Consider the following 17,249-nt stretch of genomic DNA (forward strand, 5'->3'; position numbering starts at 1 on the left):
ATGCCACCATAACTGTTTCAGTTATTTGAGGTCTGGCTTCTGTCCTTATACGTTTAAGTCAGCCACTTTTTGTTCATCAAGACAAATGACCTGAGAAAGACCCTGAGGACTTGTGATGTGGGCACCAGCTGAAAGCCATAGGGACCATAGTGTCCTATCTAAATAATGAATAATCCACACTTGAAATATCGGAAGACAATTAAACGGGTTGGCTAGTGCTGACCTGTGGCTAGTGCTGTCCCTTGGCTAGGTGCTGTCCCTTGGCTAGTGCTGACCCTTGGCTAGTGCGGACCCTTGGCTAGTGCGGACCCTTGGCTAGTGCTGTCCCTTGGCTAGTGCTGTCCCTTGGCTAGTGCTGACCCTTGGCTAGTGCTGACCCGTGGCTAGTGCTGTCCCTTGGCTAGTGCTGTCCCTTGGCTAGTGCTGACCCGTGGCTAGTGCTGACCCGTGGCTAGTGCTGACCCTTGGCTAGTGCTGTCCCTTGGCTAGTGCTGACCCTTGGCTAGTGCTGACCCTTGGCTAGTGCTGACCCTTGGCTAGTGGTGTCCCTTGGCTAGTGTTGTCCCTTGGCTAGTGCTGTCCCTTGGCTAGTGCTGACCCTTGGCTAGTGCTGTCCCTTGGCTAGAGCTGTCCCTTGGCTAGTGTTGACCCTTGGCTAGTGCTGACCCTTGGCTAGTGCTGTCCCTTGGCTAGTGCTGTCCCTTGGCTAGTGCTGACCCTTGGCTAGTGCGGACCCGTGGCTAGTGCTGTCCCTTGGCTAGTGCTGTCCCTTGGCTAGTGCTGTCCCTTGGCTAGTGCTGATCCTTGGCTAGTGCTGACCCGTGGCTAGTGCTGTGATGTGGGCACCAGCTGAAAGCCATAGGGACCATAGTGTCCTATCTAAATAATGAATAATCCACACTTGAAATATCGGAAGACAATTAAACGGGTTGGCTAGTGCTGACCCTTGGCTAGTGCTGACCCTTGGCTAGTGCTGTCCCTTGGCTAGAGCTGTCCCTTGGCTAGTGTTGACCCTTGGCTAGTGCTGACCCTTGGCTAGTGCTGTCCCTTGGCTAGTGCTGTCCCTTGGCTAGTATAAACAGATGAGGTGCTGATGTCATGTCTAATACAGAGGGAGTGCAGTGGTCAGAGGCTGAAATAGAACCTCTGATAGTAGTGAATTTCCAGGCCCCTGAATCCTGCGTTTGTAGAAACTTCATTTATTTTGAGCAAGTGACCGTCTCTTAAGTGTTGCTCCAGACCAGACCAGCCCAGGCCACAAACACACACCCTCTATGTGTTTTCTTCTCGTTGGACAAGATCTGAGTCCCAAACGGCATCCTATTCCCTATATATGGTGCACCAATTTTGACCAGAGCCCTGTGGTCCCTGGTCAAAAGTAGTGCACTATCTAGGGGATAGGGTGGGACACAGACAAGGAGAGAACCTGCTTAAGCCGTGTGCCAGTTAGCCCAGTGCAACTTTAAAACCTCCATTAACGAGAGGCGTACGTGGCTATAACTCGTAATGTACTGCCCCTCGGTCTAATAGTGCACCAAAGAGTGGTGTGTAAGTGTATTATTATTGTTGTAAACTTGTCAAACGGAATGCTACCTCATGATTCAAAGGCAAGTAAACAGGAGCTTTCGGCATTTCGGTTTACCTTATAAGATCATAGAGTGGGTAACAAATTTGGAAGCGCCGCTGGGATTTCTTTTCATGTGCTCACCGGCGCATATTACTCCAGCAAAATGGACAACGAGTGAGAGATATTGGAATGGTAGCTAGCTGGCTAACCCGTGAAGTTATGGATGTACACGCGGGATGATTATTCATGCACACTGTTAGTATTGCACTAGGTGCTGGCGAAGTCGAGTACAGGTCGATAACGCTAGGAAGAGATAAAACGGTCTGGTGAGACTGGACTGGGGGATAAGAGGACTGGCTTGGGTGCCGGTGTTATTCCAGCCCTCCCTCCAGACAAGGCAGTAAATAAGCTCTTGGAACCGTAAAAGACCAGATGGCCCTGCTCCAATGTGGATCTTGGGCCCGAAGCAAAACAAACAGAACAATAATGCTGAACCGACGCTAATAAAATGTGGTCACCGCAACCAACCGCCCCAGAGAAAGGGAAAGCAGCGAACAACCAGTTGCCGCTTCGATCTAGAGTGACGGGGACCAGCTGTGGCATTGGAGAGGAGTGGATCGCGGTCAAACCGTTCTAAACCCACCAAAGAAACCTCAAAGCCTGGAGAGAAATTTAAGCCCCACAGCAATGCTAACCTGTCAGAAGAACTAGATCTTAACAGTTCTGAGCTGGGACAAGGTTTGCTTTGTAGGGGGATCTACACAAACGTTCTGTTGAGCCTTAAAGGGGCAATCAGCAGTAGAAACAATAACACAGTGTTGACCCCGCCCCTGTTTTGGTAAAAAGCTAAGGGTTGGGGCTGGAGAAATGTAACCACTCTCAAATGCATAAACTGAGCTATGGATGCAAGGACTGACCATCCATGTTTTGAAACTATACATTTGTTTACATTTACTTTGATTACAAACATTAGAATAAAACAAGCTTTGGTTCTGATGGGGTGAAACAGTTGAACTATGCTCATGAGGGATTTCTAATCAATATTCTTCAAGAGTTCAAAAACGGGTGTTGCAACTGCTGATTGGCCCTTTAGTGCAATAACCGTAATCTGGTGCCTTTGAATGACTCAGAGGTCATTGCCATGACGACGATTACAGTAACCTCCCACCGGGAGCCTGCAACTCCACTCTCCAAAGTCCCTTCTCCTCCAATCTACCACTGAGAGTAATGACTTGGTTTAATACATGGAGGCAATGGAGGAGGATAGAGAAAGAGGAGAGAGAGAGAAGAAGAAGAGGAAGAATGGAAGGCTACTCCTGGAAAAGTTAGGGCTGGGATGGTCTCATGTTTCAGTAGCCAGTAGAGAGGGTTGTTTCGTGGGGTCAATGGGCAGGTCAAAGCGAGTCTGGAAGTCTAAAAAGAGGCCCTGGCCCTGTAAGGCTCCCTTTTCTCCCTCCTCCCCGAGACCCCGTCACCAGCCCACATCTGAAAGTGGTTACCCTCACACCTCTCCCGACAGGGTCACCAACAGGCCTAGAGAGATCGCAGGATCAATGGAAATTGGGGAATCATTTGAAGTCGGGGAGGAAGCTTTTGTCATAAACCAGCGAGCTCTGGGGTTCGAGTTTCACGCCGGGTGTTGGGCAAGAGGAAAAAACGCAACGCCACAACACCCGTTGATAAGGAGCTAGAACACACGGCTCATTAGTTGCCTTTGACTGGCCGTGAGCGGACGCCGTATTTAAACACTGGTGATTGGCCAAACCCACTGTGTTTTTCCATTGCCTTTTCTCATTGGGTGTTTGGCAAGAGCCCTGTCAGTCTTTGAACAAGTGCAGATCAGTCCCTCGTTAGTGCGATGACCCGTTCAGCGAGTTGTAATGGCACGAGAGGGAGAAACGCAAGGCAGCGGAGACGAAAACAGATAAAAGAAGAGAGTTAAAACGCTGCTAATCAAAATGGCCGGATGCGAGTGTTTTCATCAGAGTCTTTGTAAAAGGTCAAGTGTAGTGGAGTTGGAATGCAGCGTAATGACTCGCCAGCGGCAGTTTGATGTGGCGGATAGAGAGGGGGGAGGGGTCGTGTGTGTTCACGGATGTGTGTGTGTGTTACGTAGAGATAATAGTCTGCTGCTGTATTTGTTTGTGAAGTCAGAGGCAGGGCTTTCAGTTATTCGAGCAACACTAAAAATGACTTCACTAAAACACGAAACGAAAATGTATTACCAGAAGTGATCATTGGTCTCTCATTGGCCCAAGAATAAGGTCTCAAATGTAGACATACTAGGAGTTAAGACAGGTCCACAATCGTGGCCAAACGTCTAGATTGGGTTTACAGCCCCACTGCCTCCCGTGTGGCTGTAATGTGTCCATCAAGCATTTTACTGGGCACTCCACAGTGAGAAACATATTCCCCCATTTTATTGCCAAGTTAAGACTAGCTTTGCTATAGCGAGCATTGGGTTTCCTTTGAAAGTGGCTTGGATTAGCTTGGGTGGGGGGGGGATGATACAAATCGGTGAATCAACTTTACGCTTTGAGTGTATAATCACTAAAGCCTCTCTAGTTAAATTTCTCATGAATGATGCATTGGTGTCGATGCCAGTCAACTCTGACCTCGTGACTAATTGACAAATGTTCTCAAACAGATGTTGCGCCCCCTCCTCCAAATTGGGGTCGTTAGCAATTGTTTGATAAACAACAGGCCAACACGCCAATTGTTGCTAGTCGCTGACGAAGTTATCCCTGATGTTTACACTCTAGCTACAGTAAGCAGGGTCCATTTCACCTGGCCCTCTCAGGCTTAAGCGTTTCACTCTCTTTAGCGAACAGAAATGTACCAACGCTGCATAAAAGGTCACCTGCTTTGCGTGATACGTAGATAGCTCGTTAAACTAGCACAGCGTAATCAACTGGTGTCCGCGATCGATCCGTCGCCCCGACCAAGCAACCAACAAACAATAGCTGTCTTGAGTCTACTGAACAAGTCAAATTCCTCCCACCCAGTGTTATGGTTTCACCGCCTTCCCCAGAATTTGTATTTTATTTGTTGGCTTCCCCCTCATGCGTTTGAAAGCCGTGCCACACACTCAAACAGATCGATTTGGATTAAAGCAGGCAGGCAGCAACGGACAGAGTGATAGTATACTGTCCTCCAACAAAATCTCTTCTCTCGCTCTCTCTTTCTCTCTCTCTCTCTCTCTCTCTCTCTCTCTCTCTCTCTCTCTCGCTCGCTTTCTCTGTTGGAAAAAGGCAATGGTTCTCTCTCTATGAAGATGGGGGGATGAAGGAGAGGTGGAGAAGAGGGAAGAGAGGTGTGGTTAGAGGGGTTAGAAACGCAAATAAACGCCCTGCGTCACGGTGGATGCCGTGGGGAGCGCCGTGTGTGTCATACCTGCCAGGCAGGCCCGTAGCGCGCTGACAAGAGCCATTAAAGTTTATAGGCGTGCGGCACAGCTGCTCGTCAAACTGACAGACAGACAGCCCACCGAGCCCCCCGACCTGGCCCCGTGTGGGGACCCCCTCCCTGGCTATGGTGCAAGGCCAGGCTGGAGGCCTGGGGTAGTGGGGTAGAGGAGGAGGGGGTAGTGGTGGAGAGATGACTAGGCTGCTAGGAACTGGAAGTGATCCACTGAAAACCACAAACACATTAGTGGGCACACATTCATGGAGCCTTGGCTCGTTCCTGTGAGGAACGAGAGAAAATAAGATCAAAACTAGACAGAAGGATGAGTGATAGGGACCGAACTCAGCAGTATTTGAATGGTTTAGCAGTGTGTCCCAGCTTTTTTAAACTTGCTTTGAGTGTAAGGTCTCTCTACTTGGTGGGCGTCACTTAGGGCTCTCCGGTGGCCTTGCATAAGTGACGCCTAGATCGAACAAAGTGCTCTGTTGTCTGTACATGCATGTATGCACTGGACCAGCGCCAACCCCTGATCTTAGTACTGACAGACCTGCGCTCTGAGGCCTGTTTCCTCAAAAGGTGCTGGAGTTGCATGACGGACATCCATGTCCACCACCGCTGCTCAAACTCAAGGGAGTGAATGATAGGACAACAGTATGCGTGTGTTTTGCAGTGCCACAAAACATTATGAGATACTGTACAGCAATGCAGGTTCGATTGAGGGAAGCCCTCCCAAGGTGTTGTCATGTTTTGAAAGAAGATTAGAATATGTAAGGCTGTAATAAAGAGGCCAAGGGGCTAGAAAATGTGGCGTGTGTGTGAGTGAGAGTGTGAGTGATTGTGCGCACGTGTGTACACATGCGTGCTTGCACACTTACTTGCACACTTGCTTGCTTGCTTGTGTGTGTGTGTGTGTGTGTGTGTGTATGATGCAGCTTGTCGTGCCACAGCCGGATTAAAGTATCCCTCTCCTTAGACTGGCCTCTCCCGTCGCCCTCCTCACCCCCTCCCACCCTTTATTTGTTTTAATTAAAAGAAAACTTCCAGCCTTGGCCGAACGGGACAGACCGGCGATCCCTTTTTCCTCTCTTTCCTCTCGTCTTCCTTCTTCTAATGTTTCTCCTCCACTTTTCAGTTTTGAGCAAGGTTATGATAGGGCAAAAAATACAGCTGCCTGCCTTTATTTCTTTCGGTGTTTATACATAGAAGTATTTGGGGCTTTTTTTTTTGGGGGGGGTTCTGCTCACAAGGTGAAAAAAGCAGCACACACTGTGAGCCAGAGGGAAATGGAATCGTTCCGGATTGGAAAGGCAGCTTGGGGAATGCCCCCGTTTCCTCTCTCCTCTCCTTCATGGCTTCGTCTGACTCTCTGAACAGAGTATTCCCATAGTGTGTGTGTGTGTGTGTGTGTGTGTGTGTGTGTGTGTGTGTGTGTGTGTGTGTGTGTGTGTGTGTGTGTGTGTGTGTGTGTGTGTGTGTGTGTGTGTGTGTGTGTGTGTGTGTGTGTGCGCGTGTGTAAAGTGGGACCCAGCACAAAAGCACACATTGTAGCCTGTGGTGGAGAGTAGCTCCTTGAGTGGGAGGCTGCAGTGCATCTGTGAGCCTATTGTTATTGCGTCCAACTGTTCTCCACCGCTGGGCTGGCTGGCTGGGTGATTCAACACTGGGCAGAAGTCCACAGTCAGAAGTAATCAAGTTAGGATCGTCAGTTTTTTTGTTCCGCTATTGCCGTGTTGTATGTAACCTGTCACTCACTCCAGTGTGTATGTGTGTCTCTCCCCAGTTGGATCCTATCCCTGAGGAGGTGATGCAGCAGAGGCCCAACCCCAACGCTGTTCACTCCATGGAGAAGGTGTTGGAGGCACACAGTGAGTGTCGATCTACTCTACTCACACAGGAAATGGCCCCACTCTATGTGCTACAACCACAAAATGATTCAGGGGTTTGATTTGCAAGTGTGCATTCACCGTAAACTCTCAACGATGGTCTTAGATCGGAAAAGAAAAACAGCAGCACTCAGCCCTGGATGACGGAAGTTGTTTGACCCCTGGTGTAGTTGCTCTATGTTATAATCATGATCCTTTAACCTTTCACCTTTGTCCTGTCCTGTAGGTAAAAACTGGCGCTCTCTTCAGCGCGGGGCCTCCACCCTGGGCTACTCTCTGAGCGAGGCTTGCCGGTGTGAGACGGAGGAGGCCGAGACCGTCACCGCCATGGCTTCCCTCTCTGTGGCCAACAAGCAGAGGAAGTATGTCCCTCCTGTGTGTGTGTGTGTGTGTGTGTGTGTGTGTGTGTGTGTGTGTGTGTGTGTGTGTGTGTGTGTGTGTGTGTGTTTTTTACAACGAAGGTCACATCGACCAAAAGCTTAGCTCTTCAGTACAATAAAAAAATATATTTTGATCCAACCTAGATGTGCAGAGGTTTCTGATACTCACAGGTTTCACACATTCCTGCAGTTGACATGTGTAGTGTGGAAGTGCTGCCTGTGACAGGTGTCATTGTCCCTTCTTTCTCCAGGAGCGAGGAGGAGCCTATGGAGGGCTGACCAAGCCCCCTTCACCATTCAGAGACCCTCAAAGGTCTCCAATTTAGGTCTCCCATTTAGCACTCAGCCAACCTCCATTTCAATTTGACCCCACCCCTTGGCCCCACTCGCACCCTGTCCAGGAGGGGGGGGGGGGCAGGGGGCAGCGTATAAAATGACTCGGTATGAAACGGAAATGGAAGACGTCACTATCTCACTATCTCTCAGTGTTCGGACTAAAACGCCCCCGATGTGTGGTTCCGTCTCTACGTGGGGAGGCAGAACACAAGGAGCGCCAGGTTTCCGGATTTTGTCAGGTCTTTACTCCAGGACCGGTGGGATCTAAGGTGACTTTGAATCATCCCACGCTGGCAACATTGAGTGTCTGTGCTTCTTTGGAACAGACTCACTCGCTTCGTTCGAAGTACTGCTCCAGACACAGAATTTCTCATTTAGGCATCTCCTTTCATTTTTTTTCTTTCAGTCGTTTATTCCTTTGCCCTCTTCCGTTCACGAAAAACCGCAACCGAGCCCTGTGATGTCATTACTACTTTGTTTTACGAATGTTTGATTGTTACCATTCATGAAAGACTGAGAAAGGAGAGATGTCGCAGGGTTTGCTGATATTTCTTGGCACGTTTCTCGATTGGCAAAAGCAGGCGTTTTTTTTTTTTTTGTTGTTGCAGAAGAGGAAAGGTATGGAGCGAGGAAAAGAGAAGGAGAACACGATGGACAGGTGACCCGGGGCCTCATTTATCAAAGGTGCGTGTGCACAAGAAATAGTCTGAACCTTGCGGGCGCCAGTTTTCACGCAAAGGTTGGTGTTTATCCATTTTGAACTCGATGGGAAAGTGTGCGTATATCCACTGAAATCTCAGACCATGCGCACTCACAACTTCTAGTGGTTCATCAACTGTATTGCAAGCAAATATGATTATTTTGGGGTATATGGAAATTTAGGTGTTTGATGTATGGGAATTATAATAATGGTAGGCTAATAAAAACATTAAAACATAGGCCTAATGATAAAACAGATGCATTTGCCATTGGTAAGGAGATCACATAGCAGCATGTTCCCTAATATATTTATTTAACTTTTATTATATAGGCCTAAATCATAATCATGACTGGTTTATTTCTGCTACACAACAAATATTACGCTACCATTTAGCCATCTCTCATTCAATAGCCAAGCATGCTTGAAAGTAAATAGACCGGTAGCCTATGGCAGTATAGCTAGGCTAAAGTATTCTTGTGCAACAGGAGCGCGACATCGCAGCCCCTTTCATCTCAGAGACGATGCCAAAGCAGGAAATATAAACACAATCATGTATTGATGAAGGAACTATTGAACAACAATTCTTATGTTGCATAGAAGTCTGGGCTCTGAGCAGCATTTACTTTTCAATTGTTCAATAGACAATCCATCTTGCCAAATACATGGCCGGTGTTTGGCACGCTCTATAGTTTAAAAAAAAGCTACTGCAAAAGATGAAAACATTCGGCCCACACCTCTAACAGAAATGTGATCACATTTACCATTGCACTTTCTTTTAGTGACTATCACGGCCCAGTTCCAATATCTCAACATCATACAGCAGATGATGGTGTTTTTGTTACCAATAAAGGTGAATGGAGGGCATTTTGCCAGGCAGGGTTGTAGCGCTCGTTCACCAGCGCGCAAATATAGTAGGGCTCTGATTAATCAATGAAAACATGTTGCGTGCAACAGTTTGATAAATCCCAATCATTTTGTTCTGCACACAAATCCTAGAATGTCCACGTACGGCAGGATTGAGTAAGAAATGTACGCAATGGTTGATAAATGAGGCCCCGGGTCTTCTGGTTTGAGATGACAGACTGTAAAAAGACTGTGAGTTTGTGCCTTTTTCAGTTCCTGCCTGGTGGATTTCACGACAAACTCAAGACCAAGAGCTTTGCCTTAAATTTGTTTTGGAGGGAGAGAGGTGTGCCCTCCTATCACTCTCACGTCTCATCTCCTTTTGTGGTAGCGAGACTGGCGATGCCAAAACGATGGCACATAGACTGGAGGCCCTTGGCATGTTTACCCTGACTTCCCTGGAGCCTACTGTCCCACCCTGTCCCGTTTGACCTTGTTGTCAGTGCTTGACTTGGGCAGGAGCTCCCCGCAGCTGACTACCGGCACACAAAATCCAAGTCAAACACTACTTGTCGTAACCCCTTTACTATCGTTTAGAAGGTAGTTGCCGTGCTACACAGGGACTGACATGGTTGAGTCTTTTTCAGTGGAACGAGAGCCTTCAATGTTTGAAACGTCAGCCAATGATGTGGCTTTCTTCTGGTATATAAACCAAATACATGCCACCTCTAAGAAAGAGTTAGCTAGCATGCACTGTAGTCTGTTCTAGAGAGATTTGCCATTTTAAACTAGAATGCTGTTCAAAAATAGTAGTAGTAAGACAAGAAATTATGCCAAAGCGTGACGTTGCTATCAGCTCAATAGTCTGTTGCCACGTAGTATTGTAGCCATATAGGACAGATATTGCTATCATGACTTTACGTTCAAAATTGTTCTCTGTGAGGGAATTATAGCAGTTGACCAATTTCTATCTTACACACTTCACCCTTCAAAACGTTCAGACGCTCTTACCTTCATTTAGGGGCTCTACCCACAATTAGCCGTTCATTTGGCTTTGTTCACAGAGATAAACAACTCATGAGTCTTTGTTACCATGGTGAAAGAGTGGTTAGACAGAACAAAGATAAACAATCAAATCTCATGAGTCTTTGTGTTACCATGGTGACAGAGCAGTTAGACAGACGTGTGCCACCTTTGTGAGTTTACAGAGGGGAGCAAGTGGCACCCATATTCTCTGACATTTGATCCACGCTTCTTGTTAGGCACAGCTACTCACCAAGTGTCAGGTGCTACTGAATGTGTGTGTGTGTCACATGTCACAATCCAGTAAACAAACCCTTTATACATTGACACAGTCATCATAGCTACTGCTAGGTGTGTGTTTTTAGGTACAGGAAAGTGTTTTTAACCTTGTGTGTGTGAGAGGCATTTCTCTAACTACATACATTTGACTTAGTTCACAAACACCTATAGCTCAGAATGCAGAGAATGAATGAAAGTCGTGATCTGAATACGTTTTTTTGAAACCCCCTCCCCCAACTCATGTTTCGTCTCCTGGCAACTACCTTCGACATTGTTCCATTGACGTCATAATCACGTTTTCCTACTGTTGGTAAAAGGAAGAACTGAGAAGATTCTGCATTTGATCTTTCCTTGAGATGTTTCCACCACGATTGTTTTGATGACTACTCCATCCATGTTGTTTTTACCCATCGTTGTCTCTTTTTCTTTCTGTTATGTCCTTGTTGTCTTTAGAAGTGGACTCCAGTGTCTTTGGTTTTTGTGCTTTTTAGTTGTTTTCCTGCCATTTTGTATTCGTTTGAGTTCTTTCTCTCTCTTACACTTTGTGCAGTTCCTTTTCATGGTGAAAGGTTCTGGGGTTGTGAGGGGTGGGATGGGGTATGCAAATATTTCTACTCTGTATAATGATTCCAACAATTGTGTATTTACTATGCTGGCTGTTCATGGTAGATTTATATATGACAACAAATCTATAAGTATATTATATATTATAAGAAATTTAAATCTTGTTTTGGGAAAAGAACGTTTGAATTGCAAAGTGATATGCTCATGTTTCATTCCCTGGTCTGGTTCGGCCCTTCCTGGTGTCGCTGAGGGCACTGTTCATTATTCCTGGCTGCCATTGGCTGAGGGTTCAGTACAGTAGCATCCCATTTGGTGTCAGTCTCTCTACAGTGTACACCACTGACCTGGGCTCTAGTAATACTTCCCGACACTACATAGAGGAGTAGAAAGGCTGTCCCCAAACAAGGGCTTAGGGAAAGGGACAAGTCGCTTGTCTCTTATATTTAATTTCCTTCTCCATTAAGACATTGTGACAACCCACCCATGTAAACATGGGGTTACAGTGGAATTTCACACTCTTACGTCACTAACACTTTCTGACCTGCAACCAAACACTCTAGCTGTGTTTTGTCAAAAACCTTCTGAATACTATCTAAGGATGTGTAATTCAGAAGCAGTAGCGGTGCGTGGATAAAATCACCGGGGAAGCCAAGCCAGTAAACAAAATGCCATATTACAACTTATGTGTTGTGATAATTGCGTGGTTTGCTCTATAACCTGTTAGTTCATATGCCTTGCCACCGTGATATAAATGTAGGCCTAAGGCCGAGACAATAAGGTGACAAAGTGGCAGAATAAATTCAACCACAGCTTTGTTTCACCACAAAACCGTGGAGCAACATCTATCCAGTGGAACATCTATCCACCAAGTGTATTGTGACAAACAGTTACATGACCTACAGCATGGTCAATCAAGTTGATGTTTCTGACATTTTTGGACTACTAAACAACTTGATTTAGGACACCGGAGAGTTACCCAAGTTGCAAAGAAAACAGGAGCTGCCTTCACTATTCCAGCACCATTTCAACTTCAACATTTAAAAATCATCAAATCACCTCTGCTTAGTCTAATAAAGTGACAACTAAAATATTCCAAAAACCATTCAGCCCAATCAACGTAAGCTAAATATGATGTGTCTGTCCATAGTACTGATTTCTCTGTGTGTGTCTGTGTGCGCGCGTGTGTGCGCGTGTGCAATGAAGTAGAAAAAACATGTTGACTCACCCTACTTGTAGAGAAATGTCAATGCCATCCCCCTCTCTTGCCGAAACGGTTTATGACTCTGTCATACAGTACACGTTTTTAGTTTTTGTTGTCCTAGGCTGCCTGCCTAAAATGCTTTGTCGCTAGCCTAACTTCCTTTCATGGGCATCAATTAGCCAGATAATTAACATTCACCAACTACATCTAGCTATATATTGAACTTCCATCCTCTCAGGCCAGAGGCACAATGTATGGTTAGAACCGAATTGCCGTTATAATCATTGGCCAGTATGGATAATTAAGTAAAACCACAAGTCCAAATCCCTATCTCCGTCCATGACACATTTAGGAAAGGGAAAATTTTAGCTAGCTAGCTAGCCACCAGAGGACAACAAAACAACGAGATGCAACAATTCAAGTTTTTTTCTGTCAATGACATTTGGCTTCATTTGATGTGATTAGTGTGAAGCAAAATCCAAACTGACTTCCTGAAAACTTTTTTTGGTGTGCCAGGACCTTTCACAGTTGAGCTCACTCAGTTTAGCTCAAGGCTGATTGGCTGTTATTGTGTAAAATAAATATCAAGGAAGGTAAATGCTCACTGGCTTCCCTTACATTCAATGCTATGGGCAGCAACAATATCATACTCTTTTTGACCAGACAGCATCGGATAGGTGGCCTACACATAGAGACAGAACGGCACTGTTTCACTCGCTTGGATGCTTTCTCCGGTGAGATACATTCAGCCTCTTGTGAATTGAAGGAAAATGATGAAACACAGAGAGACGAAAGATAAATTATTTTATATGTTATTTTTCTTCAATTTTGGGGGAAGCCTGGCTACCCTTTGCATTCATGAATACACGCCACTCTTTCTGAAGGGCCTGTCTTGGAATGACATGATAATTACACAAGGGTTTCCCTATAATGATTGATCACTATAAGCCCAGGAGTCGTAGTTAACCCATCAAAAGTCCATCCCCCCCTCACCCTTTGACCTCATCCAGCCCAAACTGCTCCTCTCTGACGGCTGTAGCAGATGACTAGTGAGGTCAAGGGTCATCTCAATGGATCCAGTCTCAGCCAAGGGGGTGGAGTATGAATTAATAGTCGAGTGTGCGTCACAGTTGTGGTGGTTGTTATTGTATTGGGGCACAATAGTAACCGATCATCCAGAGCTCTCCCAGAATGCACCAGCCTGAGCAATTGGTAGTTATGGTTTCATCACTTGTATTCAAGCAATCTTTCTCAAAGGGACTTTATACTATCTGGTTACCATAGTGTCCAGATAGTCATTTGAATATTCTCGTGCTCTACAGACATTCCATTTGTTCGTTTTTTAAAATTTGTTTTATCGTCTGGGTTTTTCTTTTCTTTTTTTTCTTCTGTTCTCACAAAAAGGCCTGAGGATTGTCTGTAGTTTTTCTTTCTGCACCATTCCTCTTCCACCACCTCTAACTTTCTCTGCATGGTTTGTGTGTCCGCATGCCTGTCTCTGTCCCTGTAACTTATCTGCACAAGGGAAAAAAGCACTGAATGGACAGAAGTACGTTTTTATTACAGCATCAGGATTCGGGAGCGAAGCATGACACGAGAACTTGTTTTTTTGCAACCTCTTTTTTTTTCCCTCTCCGACAATTGACGATGAGGAAGAACGGCGCTCCATGTTGGTCTGACAGATGTGCTTTTTACACGTAAAAAAAAAAATATCAACAGCAAACGGAATGACTTTTAACATTTTACAACATCTTTATCTAGCGCTTGTGACATACAGACAATAGATTTTATCGTATTTGTGCACAACAACAAACACACACTCAAAAAAAAAAAAATGTTTTAGGGAAACGAAACTGCGGAGGCAACAGGAGAGACCAACTCATTGTATCATTTGAAGTTGGGACGGGGAGACGTTTTGTTTCCGAGGCATCTGGAGATATCAAAGGGCTCTGTACCCGATGAATGGTCTATATCGTCGTCAGGGTTGTCCATTCCACTTCAGCCAGTAATATCTGTGACCACTGTGGTAAAAAAAAGAACAGTTATAGGTTTACAAAATGCATCTGTTACGAAATGCATCTGTTTTTATATTGTTTTCTTTTGACTCTTGTTCTCTCCATTGTTACAGAATAATACTTTTCCCCCCCTCGGGACCTTAGCTCTAACATTTTCTCTTTTGACATCTACACTATAAAGTATAACGTTTTGGAAAAACCACGATGCCTTGTTGTTGTTTTTTCCCCCACTGGGGGCTTATGGTCAGATGAGTGGTTGAACTAAAAGGGGAAAAGGCTGTCATGCAAACTCGAGGCCCATCTTGAATCATACATGAATCATACACCCAGATACTGACAAACTTCAGGACCATGCATAGTTTCAGACACGGAATGCGTTAAATGAGTTAACACAAAGTGTCTTTCATAAAAGGCATGAAGCATCTGTGTCGCTGAGTGCTTGGCATTTAGCATGTCTTAGCCGCTCTGATGTTGCGGTCAGCTTTTTGTAAATAATAGTAATTATATGCTTGCTAACATTTGTTCTATTTCACACATGTACAAGTGTATATCATACAATTGTTTTTTTGCATATCCCACTCTCCCCTAAGACACCATCACGGCCAGGGATCAGCCATTATTGACGGCAACTCTGGAGCAATTACATTTAAGTGCCTTGCGCAAGGGCACATCAGCAGGTCTTTCACCAAGTCAACTCAGAGATTCGAGCCGGCGACCTTTTGGTTACTGGCCCAGCGCTCTCATCCCAATCCACACTTCAACCGAAAGATGAAAACTAGTCGACAACCTGTGAGTATTTACAAAATTGTTCTGCAACTGGAACTAAACATTGATGTTTGAATAAAGGTATACCTTCCTTCGCCCTTAATCCCAGATCCGGGAGGGAAGGATTAATGAAACAAGAAGCCAATAATCTCTTTTTCACTTACCTAATCCCTTACAGATCAGTGACTAAGGTCAGAAGGAATCTAAACTATTGGAACGGGCCTCAGACCTGTACAGTAAGTATTTAGTATTCCGAAGAGAAAAGCTGCCTTGACCGTGCTGCTATGTATGGTAGCAGTAGAGGCTTAAGGCCTGTGCATGCTTCCCAGCCAAAACAGTTCGGAAGAGTTTGCGCATATATTATGATTACATTTTGTGACAGGTTTTTTTCAGCTGTTCCGACACACAACATTTTTTGCTGAGGCAAGCCGAAGTTATTAGCCAAAGTCTACACCACTTCATTGGTGATTGGTCAACAGTAGGGATTCTTCAATTAAGTCTTTGTTGTCATTCAATGGAGGCAACTCGTTTTCATGCAAATTTGTTCGTTATGAAATGCTGCACTAAACAACCTAGATGTAAAATTGCACGACGAAGATCTCCTCTGCAAAAACTGCTAAATTAATGACACATTTCTTGAGGTATTCTCGATTAATTCTGACTATATTGAGGAAGTGTATACTTGCTACAACATCTCAAAATGGAAAAACAGTACAACTGCCACTTTTTTCCTCATTTTTAAAGTGAAGGTCCTAGGCGCCAGCCGAACTTAAGCATGCGGACACCTTTAGGTCCTAGGCTTCACAGTAGCCACAAGCAGGCTTAGCCACCCATTTGGAAGGGCCAAAGGTCAACCCCAGTGTCCAAATAAACACAAGTGAGTCTGTGTTTGGAGGAAGTTGGGGGGGGACATTAAAAAAAACACTCCAAACTAAAAACAGAACCAGGCCTGCCACTGGTCAGTCAAATAAACACAGAGAGAGAGTAAAAGTCCCAATGCTAAGCGGTCTTCTTCAGTCATCCCCTGCCTATACACAAACAATGTCGCTGTGTCGGGTGTGTCGTCACTGTGAAGGTGGTGTTTCAATATTCATAAATCAAAGGAGTTGGAGCACGGTGCTGTGGCTAAGGCAAAGAGACCTGGACACATCTCGAGCACCTCTATGGGAGCAGAGAAAACTGAGACATGAGTGCCAATATTGACTGTCTCACGAGATGTGAAAGAGGCCTGTCAGGAAGCTCCGCGACACCATGAGACTAAGAAAGACGACATTAAATTGAAAGAATGCACTCCTTTTTAGGGGTCCTGGAGCCCTGGGACAAAGTAACGACTGGCTGCACTCCCAGCACGTAGACCAACCGTCTCACTGCGAACTCGTTGACGACTCCGTTTCATCCCACACCGCAGGCGGCTGACCTCTGCGGGCCCTGAAGGTCAGAGAAGGGCCGGGGCTTTCCCCTTTGAGTTACGACACGTCTTGGAACCTAATATGGCCAGCCCACAAAATCCAAAATGGCCGATTCTATCCTACAACAAAACTCCCCAGAACCACCCCCAAAGGCAGGGCTGCTGGTTTTGCAGAAAACCCCGCCGGCTATTTTCTCTCTAATCCCCACAATGACAGTTCGGTCTGCGGTTATCACTCCCTGTTCCACTCTATGTCTCGCTCTCTCTCTCTTCACCCGTCCTCCTGCCTCCCAGCGTCAGTTGGCGCTGTCATTACCATCTTCCATATTAGAAAAGGCCTCGTCGCTGAATGTAGCTCATCCTCCAGTATTTTTTTTAATTGCAGGCCTGAGTGGCCGTGGTGGCTATGGATAAGGACGAGGACAGCTGGAGGATGACAAGCACCGAAAATTACAGATCCCACTTATTGGGAACCCTAACCATGAGACCTACAGGCAATGAGGATCCCATATTTATGACGGGGCCCCGATAGAGACATTTTTGTAACTTGTCCTGCACACACGCACACACACACACTGCTCCCCATGGGACAATAAGGAAGGATTTGTTATATAAGTTATATGGTGCGTCAGGCCAGAGGCACAGAAGAGATGGGCCTCTAGGTCACAGTGACTGTGGGAAGATGGACCTACTATTGCAGCACTCTCTCACACACACATTGCTCTTCTACTTTTGGATCGAACAGGGTTTGATGGTGTCCCGTGTAGATCAGTTGGTAGAGCATGAGGCTTGGGTTGTGGGTTTGATCCCCGCGGCGGAAGAGTACAAAAATGTATGCACCCAATACTGTAAGTCACTAAAATGTGAAAAATGTCATGTG

General features: G+C 45.8%; 1 protein-coding gene across 4 annotated transcripts in view; it reads left to right on the forward strand.

Moving 5' to 3' along the window:
• Positions 1-12,073, forward strand: part of LOC112235135 (histone deacetylase 4-like) — a 162,822-nt gene extending 150,749 nt beyond the window's left edge. For 2 of the 4 annotated variants that reach the window (XM_042315388.1, XM_024403530.2), the window contains exons 23-25: positions 6,753-6,837; positions 7,082-7,217; positions 7,487-12,073. In XM_042315388.1, coding sequence (XP_042171322.1) covers positions 6,753-6,837; positions 7,082-7,217; positions 7,487-7,514 — 249 coding nt within the window. In that variant the 3' untranslated portion in view covers positions 7,515-12,073. The remainder of the gene's footprint in view (positions 1-6,752; positions 6,838-7,081; positions 7,218-7,486) is intronic. The other 2 variants (XM_042315400.1, XM_042315395.1) reach the window with 1 other exon arrangement.
• The last annotated feature ends 5,176 nt before the right edge of the window (positions 12,074-17,249 follow it).

The sequence above is a fragment of the Oncorhynchus tshawytscha genome, linkage group LG03 (genome assembly GCF_018296145.1).
Source record: "Oncorhynchus tshawytscha isolate Ot180627B linkage group LG03, Otsh_v2.0, whole genome shotgun sequence".
Classification (NCBI taxonomy): domain Eukaryota; kingdom Metazoa; phylum Chordata; class Actinopteri; order Salmoniformes; family Salmonidae; genus Oncorhynchus; species Oncorhynchus tshawytscha.